Genomic DNA, 9361 nt, shown 5'->3' with positions numbered 1-9361 from the left:
GGGGGGGTTTCCTCAGGTAGAAGCAGACAGGTACACAAAGGCATGCCAGAACTCTTACTTAAATCCCCATCCTGTTCCCCCTAGGACTATAGCTGCCAGGAGAATAGCACCTGCGATGGACCCTATTATGATATTGGTGCCACTGGGACCTGGGCAGAGGGAGGAGGGGAGGAGGAAGGGTGCGGAGGACAAGGAGGAGGAGGAGCAGAAACAAAACAACACCACTAAAAAACACACGTCAGGAGACACCATCACRGAACATCAACGACATCGAGTAGAGACAGAAAGAGGCAGATGATACCTGCTGACAGARACAGAGAGATGAAGGGGAGGAGRAGGAGGAGACCGTCACGTTGGGTGGAGATGGAAGAACAGGCGTGTGAGCGAGGGAGGTCAAAGGGAGGGGGCAAAGGGGGGATAATAGTTACATTAAAAACAAAGGAGAGAGAGTTGTTTTACTTTGTTCTCATTCCCCYCTCCTGCTCTTTCAGACGGACACCTGTGGCCTTTTTTTTTTGGCCCTAAAAGAGCAGCTGCTTAATTTCTCTGTCATTTGGCAGACTGCAAGAAAGTAAGGAAGACACTTGAAAAAATAAATAAATAAAATACAGCGCCTGGAAAACAGTCAGTAGCACCACACACGCATTTAACAAAAGACTGTGTCAGCACATATGCTCTGGTGGATAAATAACGTCTGAGCACAGCGAGACTCAGCAGGAGGGGAAAACAGCCAGGTTTTAGTCGTTCTCACAAGCGTCAGGTGAACTACCCCCTCTGTGTGTCTGTACAGCAACATGATGAGAAGAGATTATGAGAGGGGGAGAGAGGAGAGGCAGACAGAGAGAGACGTGGACAGGCTGGGAGGCGCTGCCGACCTTTTTTCTCCGGGCCCGTGGGGACGGTGGGCTCCGGGATGGGATCGAACACGCTGCAGTCCTTCCCGGTGTAGTCCCTGTCACAGATGCACTTCACCTCGTTGCTGCACGTCTGCAACAAACAAAACATTTCGCTGTTATATAAAGGTTTAATATAAGCTCCTTTTATTCTTTCTTAAATTATGTTAAATAAATTCCAGTGAAGTTGGAACGTTGTGTAAAACGTAACAAAAAATAGAATACGATGGTTTGAAAATCAATTGAATACACAACAAAGACACGATATTTAACGTTAAAATGGATCAACTTTATAAATTAACTTTCCAATATTCACTCAATTTGAATTTTATGTGTACAACATGTAAAGAAGCAGGACAGGGGCAAAAAAAGACTTGGAGGGTTGAGGAATGCTAAAAACTGCTGTTTGGAGCATTCCCAGGTGAACATGTAAACTGGAAACGTGATGAATGTTAGGGCTGTGTATTGGCAAGAATTTGGCGATACGATACATATCATGACAGGGGTCACGATACGATATATCCCGATATATTGAGATACTATAAACAAGGCAATATATTGTGATTTTTTTTTGTTCAAAAATTCTATTAAATGAAAACCTCTTACTGGGGAAAAAAATGAAAAACCAAAATTCATTGTCTCAGAAAATTCTAATATTACATAGACATGCTTTTGATACATTTAGCTGTGTTCTGCTTTGTATGTGTTTTATTTTATTTGTTTAATATTTCATATTTCATCCATGTTTTCAATTATTAGACTAAATTTGACAATAAATAGTTTGAAAATATATTTTTTGCAGCTTTTAGTTTTAATATTAATTTACAATATGGTCACCCAACACTTAACAATAGCCTCTACCTCAAGAGGTAGAGGAGCCAAATGGCTGGCTCACTGCTGCCAACTGGTGGTCAGAGGCTGAACTACAACATAAAAATTAACGGCTGGCAGGAAAGTTGACATTTTAAACCTTTAAAAAATGGATACAGGGCTTTAGAATATCGATACAGTATCGGGAAATGAAATATCGCGATATTTCAGTGTATCGATATTTTCTTACACCCCTAATGAATGTCACGATTGGGTATAAAGGGAGCATCTCCGAAAGGCTGTCGTTCACAAGCAAGGATGGGACGAGGTTTATCGCTTTGTGAACAACTGTGTGAGTAAACTGTCCTCCTGTTTAAAAATTACATTTTTCAATGAAATGAAGGGAAATCTGTGATTAATAAATGGAAGTCTGAATAATATAGTAGAAAACCAGTTAGGGCTGCAGCTAACGATTATTTTAATAATCGATTAATCTGTTGATTATTTTTTTCGATTAATCGGCCAAATCATTAAAATGCTTAATTACATGAATATGAAGAGATATAAATTAAGTTAACTCCTTAAGGATGCAAGTCACTGATAATGAATTCATCTGAAGTTGATTTATYTTATCGATTGATTAACAATTAATTAATAAGCAGCCATTTTTTAAAAAACCGGAGTTATCTCTTGAATCAAGAGGGTCTTCCCATAAAATGAAGGATTTTTTAAAATAATCTCCTGAATTAAAAAACAGAAGCACATAATACATATTTTAACAATTTCTTTTGCCAGCTGTATTAAATACAGACTGAAAAAATGTGTATTTCTCCTACATGAAACATAACAGAAATTTAATAGGTTGCTGAAAGAGGAAAATAGATTAAAATAATAAAATAGGATTTTTAGAACGCAGCTGCTATTATATAACCATCGTTTGATTTTAGCTATATGCTAACTAAAAATAATTGCTGTGGAAGGTAAGTTCTGCTCTGCAGATATTACACAGGTTTCTCTTTCATTTTCTTAAAATGATCCCACACTTTGAGCTCTGTTGTCAGGTAGCCATGATACCAGAGCCTGTCTGTWTAATGTCTTGTGACGTCCACGGCCTACCCCAGTTACCACTACTGTGCATGTGTGTCAAGGACAGAAAGGCAGATGTGGCAGCAGAAGGTGTCAAAGCAGTTTGGAGAGAAAAACAAAGTAAAGAACAAAAAAAAGAAAGAAAACGATTAATCGATTATTAAATTAGTCATCGATTATTTTAATAATCGATTAGTCGTCGATTAATCGATTAATCGTTGCAGCCCTAAAACCAGTTGAATCTCTTCTAAAAAAGGCTTTTTTCCATTCTCTCACTCCAATCAGCTCCAGCAAATCAATGATCAGTAGGCCTCAGAGTAAAATGACCTTCGTCTTATCCGAGTATGAAAACACAGAGCCCAGGCTGCTCTAAGCCAGAGACTCCACAAAAACTTCTACTCATATAATGATGAATCAACCTTTKAACATACGTCTCTTCCTGGTTACACCCCTGAAGGTGTTACCTTTTACATCAGACGTTAACCACCTGATAAGACACACCACCTCTCATTCTGTTTATGGCTGCAATGATCAGAAAGTATAAAAAATACAAAACTGGATCAAACATTTAGTTGATCAGTTACAAAATTTCCTTCAGAAAAATTACAAGGGATTTAGGGGTTTCATCATTTACAGTTATTCTGCAACTAGGTGGAAAGGCCAAATACMAACATTGAATGCATGTGACCTTTGACCCCGCAGGTGGTGCTGCATTAAAAACCAACATCGTTCTGTAACAGTTATTAGCACACRGGCTCAGGAACACTACAGAAAACCACTGCCAGTGAACACAGTTCAGCTCTACATCTACAAGTGCAAGTTAAAGCTCTACCATGTAAAGACAAAGCCAGAGATCAACAACACCCAGAAACACAGTCGGCTTCTCTGGACCTGAGCTCAYCTGAGACGAACTGACACAAAGTGGGAAAGTGTCCTGTGGTCTGACCAGTCCACATTTCAGATTGKTTTTGGAAAATTGTGGATTGTTATCAGTGCTTAGTTCATAAGTCAGCCTCTCTGATGGTATTGGGGTGTATTAGTGCCCATGGCATGGGTAACTGACACATCTATGAAGGCACCAATAATGCTGAAAGCTACATAAAGGTTTTGGAGCAACATCTACCTGCCTGCCTGCAGTCCARACATGTCTCCCACTGAAAATGTGTGGAGCATTATGAAGCACAAAATACAAGGAAGACCCCAGACTGATCATGAGCTACTGAAGTTGTACATCGAGCAGGAATGAAAATAATTTCACCTACAAAATTTCAATTATTGTCCTCAGTTCCCAAACACTTATTGAGTGTTATTAAAAGGAAAGCTGATGTAACACAACGGTAAACACGCTCAGCTTTTTTAGAAAGTGTTGCAGACCTCAAAATCAAACAGTGAATATTTGCAAAAAACCAATAAAGTTATTCTATTTGAACATTAAATATCTTGTCTTTGCAGTGTATTCAATTGAATAAAGTTTGAAAAAGATTAGCAAATCAACAAATTTTGTTTTCATGTTTCACACAATGTCCCAACTTCATTGAAATTGGGGTTATATGAGCAGATAAAAAATTTTTTACCCCGTGGTCGGAGCAAATATGTCCGAAGTTTGACCCCGGACACGTGCTGAGGTTAAACGCGGCGACAGGGAGGCAGCGTCGCTCCAAACACATCATGTTGGGACCGCAGGGAGTGCCGTCCTCCACGTAGCCCATGTCTGACCCGTCCTCCAGCAGAGCATGACCACCTCTGAGCGAAGCATCCACAGGTGAGGAAAGGTTGACTTAGAGCAACGACTGATAACCGTGTTCCTGTTTGTGAACAAACTGAAATCTACCTGCAGTCCAGATACTTGTTCTGATGATAGAGGGTGAAGCTGGTCACCTCCCCCTGCAGGTCACCAAACTTTGGCTTCGCCGTGACGTTGGCACAGAAAAGGAAGCCACATAATACATCCCTGAGGCGAGCAGAGAAATACRTGCGGTGAGAAGCAGACCATCTTTTAGTGATCTAAAGTTCAGAACGTCGGCGTGACTCACGGCTTGTTGCACTGCAGCCAGCCTTTCCCTYCAGGRCCCCGACCACAGTTCCCTTTCTCTGTCCCCTCAGCGTTCAGCTTCTCGTAACAAAACCTGTCYGCCGAATCTACAGGATTTAAAACAACGRATGGAATGAATCCAAAAACATAAGCAAACCACCTTAAAAGAAATGAAGGTTTGTTAGGTGTTCAATGCATACTGAAGCCCCAGAGTCCTTTGCACTGTCCGTCACGAGTCCTGCAGCGTCCGCTGTAACAGCGTCCCTGTGGAGGTGAACAGCAAACATTAAAGCCTTTCACAGCAGAGGCTGCAGATAAAAAAATAAGTCTCAATCTAGCTCCTACCTGGCTCATATCACACATGTAACCATCCAGTTTGTGGACATTATGAGGACACTGCAAAAAACAAAGACGAAATAAAAAACTGAACATTTTGAAAACTTGTCTTTAAATGATTTGAAAGTTTTATCCAGATGTTTTTTTTTTTTACCTGGCTGGAGTCTCCGGTGCAGGTTTCAGGGATATCACAGTCGTTCACGGCCTCTCGACAAACAACACCTCTCTGTTCGTACTGACAGAAAACATCCAACACAAAAAGGACTTACACAGCTGATTTACAGGGGTTAGGGTTAAAAGATTCATTTTGCACAAATTCACACTAGAAACACTAGTTTTTAGAMAAACTCTCTGTATGTTTTATTCATCTTAATGATTCAGTTTGTGGTTTGATAATAACCACCAGGTGGTGTTATATCTGAAGAAACACAGACAGGAGCATCCTGCAGGAGGAAGGCCACTTTAGCCTCTGCAGTCAGTCCAAACTGAACGGACACGCTGCTCAAAGCTCCAGATGGCACAATGTTTTCACCAGCACATGTTTGTGTGTCTGTGAGGAGCTGAAAAACAGACGTTGAGTTGCACACAAAGGGTCCTGTTTTGTGCGCATCACAACACACACGGACACATGCGATATAAAACTGTGTTCACGCAGAACGCACAGAGCAAAAACACAACATGTTTGAGAAGATCATTGTTTCTGAAACTCAGTTTAAAACCAAACTTGGTGTCTTAGGTAGTTTTGAGCAATTTAACCCTGTATCTGACTGTTTGGATTCTGTTTTAAAGAGGCGGGGGTTGAGCAAAATTGACCTTTTTTAGATTTATATCATGTTATAATGTAATTCCAGAGGTTTATAGTAACTAAGTACATTTACTTCATTACAGTACTTAAATCGTTTTTTGAAGATTTGCAATTTTACCAATATTTTTTTTAAATAGCTACTTTTACTTTGTTACATTTTAAAGCTAAAAATTATACTTTTACTTCTTTACTTTACAATGTAACTCTAGTTACTTGTTACAAAATTAAATATGTTTGAACTCATCATGAAAGATAATGTTTATGCCCTCTAAAAAATGAAGCGTTGAATTTACTCAACAAAGTCATGTTAACTGTCTCCACTAAGCCTTGTTGAGTAAATTGAGCAGATAATATAAATATTTTGCTCAGTTTACTCAACCTGGCTTAGTGGATCCGGTTTGGTTTTAGTAAATTCAACAGTTTATTTCTTAGCGAGTGTGTAAAAGTACTTTTACTTTCATAAATTTTGTGAACAGTTTTATGACTTTTACTTGAGTAGTATCCTCATCAGTGAAATTTATTTTTACCAGTCATTTTCTGTTCATGTAATTTTACTTTTACTTAGTTATTCCTTTCCAGTACTTTATAGACCTCTGTGTAATTACCTCATCAAAAACATACCCAGAGTGTTGATTTGACTCATCATAGCCATGTTGAACTGCCTAAATACTTGCTGGTACAAAGCTCCGCCCATTTGTACACAGCTTTTGCCTTGAGCTCATTGTGCAGCTGAGCTCCCGCCCCTAAGACCACCCCCTCCCCTGAAGCGTTGTTGTGAAGATGTGCTGAAGTGGGAGTGTCAGAAATGGTAGGAGGGTATTAAGCTAGGCTTTACAAAAGACACTTCGCACCGGACGGGAGGGAGAGGGCGCCAATAGTGACGCATTCGTGCTGTCCCCGCCCCTGCGCGGTGTCCAGGCGCGTGGTCGTGCACCTCCGAATTTTTGTAACTCTGCAAAGGCTGCGCACGACGCTCATCACTCAAAATGTTTGTTTGTTCATCAAGCTTTTGCTCTCCTATTTACGACATTTTCACAAGTTATAAAGTGCACTTCCGCGTGGCCTTTTGAGAATACTACAACAAAATAGCGTAGTATATCTGCTGGCGAGGGTGCACACACACTGCTCCAGTACCCAAAGCGTGACTATAACTCAGCCTTTAAAGAGACAGAGGCCAATTTCAAGAGTTTAAATGGACTATGATGCAAAGTTAAATGTATTTATATATGCAGTATATGGTACTTTCAGAACAGCTGAAGGTAACATATTTATCTGATTGTGGAATAGAATTGAACTGTGCCTGGAAAATACATAACACCCCCCCTTTAGCTCACCTTACAGTCGCTGCAGCAGAGTCCGTTACTGCACATGGCATCATGGGTGAGGGTGCACTTCTTACAGCAGTTTCCTCCGCTGCGAGCGCACTCCTGCAGGAAAACAAGAAGCGCCTCMCTTATAGGTTGTCACCTTAAAGAGGAAGAGCTTTCCCATCTGCACAACATAAAGCTGGATGCTTACCACCTGGGAGCCACAGTCACACTCCTCTCCTGGCTCCACAAAGCCATTCCCACACTCTGGAGGGTCCAACAGCTGAAATTGGGARCATAATGTAAGAGAGTATTGACATWTATAGAGATATTTGGGGGAAAAAAAGGTGTTAGTAGAGGAAATAAAAAGCTTAACATTCTGCCTCTGACTCATTGACAGACGACACATGGCCCTCACCTTATTGGGCTTGTTGAAGAGACAGCTCCCACCACCCTGGAGCAAGAACTGGATGTACTCGTCAACACTGCAGCGAGAAAACTTTCTGGGCAGATAGAAGCTGTGATCACACACACACACACACACACACACACACACACACACACACACACACACAAAGATCAAGACATAACATAAAACACAAACAGCACAATGCTTTTTGGCCAGTAAGGAAGTCCAGATCTATCGTGGGTGTCCGCGCCGTCACTTTGCATTCTGACACAAATGTTACCATCTGCAGTAAAACACAACTCAGATCATTAAAATCTGCATTGTTCCATCTGTCAGGGGGAGCCCAGTCCAAATCACTCACACAGTTAATACTTCGTTTTAAAAATTGCCTATTGTTCCACAGAATTTTAGTGTCTGCTGCATCAACAGAGGGTCTYTGAGCTTCAGATGGAGGCTGTGATTAGCAGCAGCTGACTGTTTGAAGGAAGGGAAGWGAGGGAAATTACCCGGTGTCTTCCATGATGCAGCCCACCCAGGCATCCGGACACCTGCAGTCACCTGCAAAAGAGAATAAATGAGAAACCATCGCAATTTGCCAAACTATAATAAATAACAAAACACCTTCTCTWCGAGTCGTTTAAATGAAATATCAGAAATATAAACTTAAAAGAATTTTTTGATGCACTTTTTTGCGCAGTAGCTACAAAGACTGATGATTTTTGAGCAGGAAAGCTGTGAATTTTTGTCATTTTCCAGGCAACTTAGAAGTGTTTTTCTTCCCAGCTGGTAAATTTTAATATTTAAATTTTGCTTCCTTTTAAAAACTGACATGAACGATTTCTCATTAGAATAAACTAAAAATGGGATTCAAACCAAATACAAACGAGTTATCCTGATTAGGAAGACAAATAAAGGCATATCTCTGGAACCACTCATGAGATCAGGATGATCCAGGTTTCAGGAATCTAAAAATGTGCTTGGGTCGTTTTGACAGGTAAATGCTGCAAAACAAAATCAAAGCCTTTCTATAGAGGAGATAATGGGCCTCAGAGTATTGATCTTTGGTCCTGACACTGAATAATGTGCCTCATGGTCCTTTAACATCAATTACTGAGCTCAGCAGCAGTGATTTAACTTTTACTCCTTCTTTCTTGTAGCAGACACAACTAACAAACTAATTACTGAACAAATCTRCTAAATATCATCATCACCGCTAGGATAAATCATATTCAGTTTCCATTTTTACTTGTCCTTTTTTTTCTGACTCACCYGCTGAGGTTCGAGCGTTGTTCCACCTCATCCCGATGTTCTGGCCGAGACTCTGACACAAAGTGATGGCCATGGCACCCACTCCTCCATACTGCGGGGAGGGAAATCTTTTTTAATATTGGCACAGATTTGTGGTTGTTGCTTTGTGCTGCCACTAGAGGGCGGTGGCACAAATGTTTCAGATGAAGGTGTAGCTTTTAGAAAAGATGCTATAAAAGATCTCAAAGCAAATGTCTTTTTTATTTTTAATATTCCTTTCTCACACAAACACAAACACAATGCAATGAAAATAATCTGATAAACGTTTTTATTTATTTTAAACTGAATCTTATTCAGTGGTGGACAGTAACAAAGTACTTTTACTTTATTACTGTAATTAAGTACATTTTTTGAGTATCTGTACTTTACTTGAGT

General features: G+C 40.2%; 1 protein-coding gene across 2 annotated transcripts in view; it reads right to left on the bottom strand.

Annotated features, from left to right (window-relative positions):
- The window catches only part of LOC106527873 (disintegrin and metalloproteinase domain-containing protein 11), a gene marked incomplete in the record, with an annotated part of 29269 nt that overhangs the window by 3431 nt on the left and 16477 nt on the right, over positions 1 to 9361 (bottom strand). Inside the window, 12 exon segments of one of the 2 annotated variants that reach the window (XM_014022893.1) lie at positions 59 to 149; positions 876 to 987; positions 4364 to 4532; positions 4621 to 4740; positions 4823 to 4928; positions 5022 to 5085; positions 5167 to 5217; positions 5312 to 5392; positions 7297 to 7389; positions 7481 to 7552; positions 7688 to 7787; positions 8185 to 8236. In XM_014022893.1, coding sequence (XP_013878347.1) covers positions 59 to 149; positions 876 to 987; positions 4364 to 4532; positions 4621 to 4740; positions 4823 to 4928; positions 5022 to 5085; positions 5167 to 5217; positions 5312 to 5392; positions 7297 to 7389; positions 7481 to 7552; positions 7688 to 7787; positions 8185 to 8236 — 1111 coding nt within the window. 2 annotated transcript variants of the gene reach the window in all.

The sequence above is a fragment of the Austrofundulus limnaeus genome, unplaced genomic scaffold, assembly GCF_001266775.1.
Source record: "Austrofundulus limnaeus strain Quisiro unplaced genomic scaffold, Austrofundulus_limnaeus-1.0 Scaffold4, whole genome shotgun sequence".
NCBI classification, from domain to species: Eukaryota; Metazoa; Chordata; class Actinopteri; order Cyprinodontiformes; family Rivulidae; genus Austrofundulus; species Austrofundulus limnaeus.
Note: the sequence above shows the minus strand (reverse complement) of the source record. Positions and strands in the feature narration are given on the sequence as shown.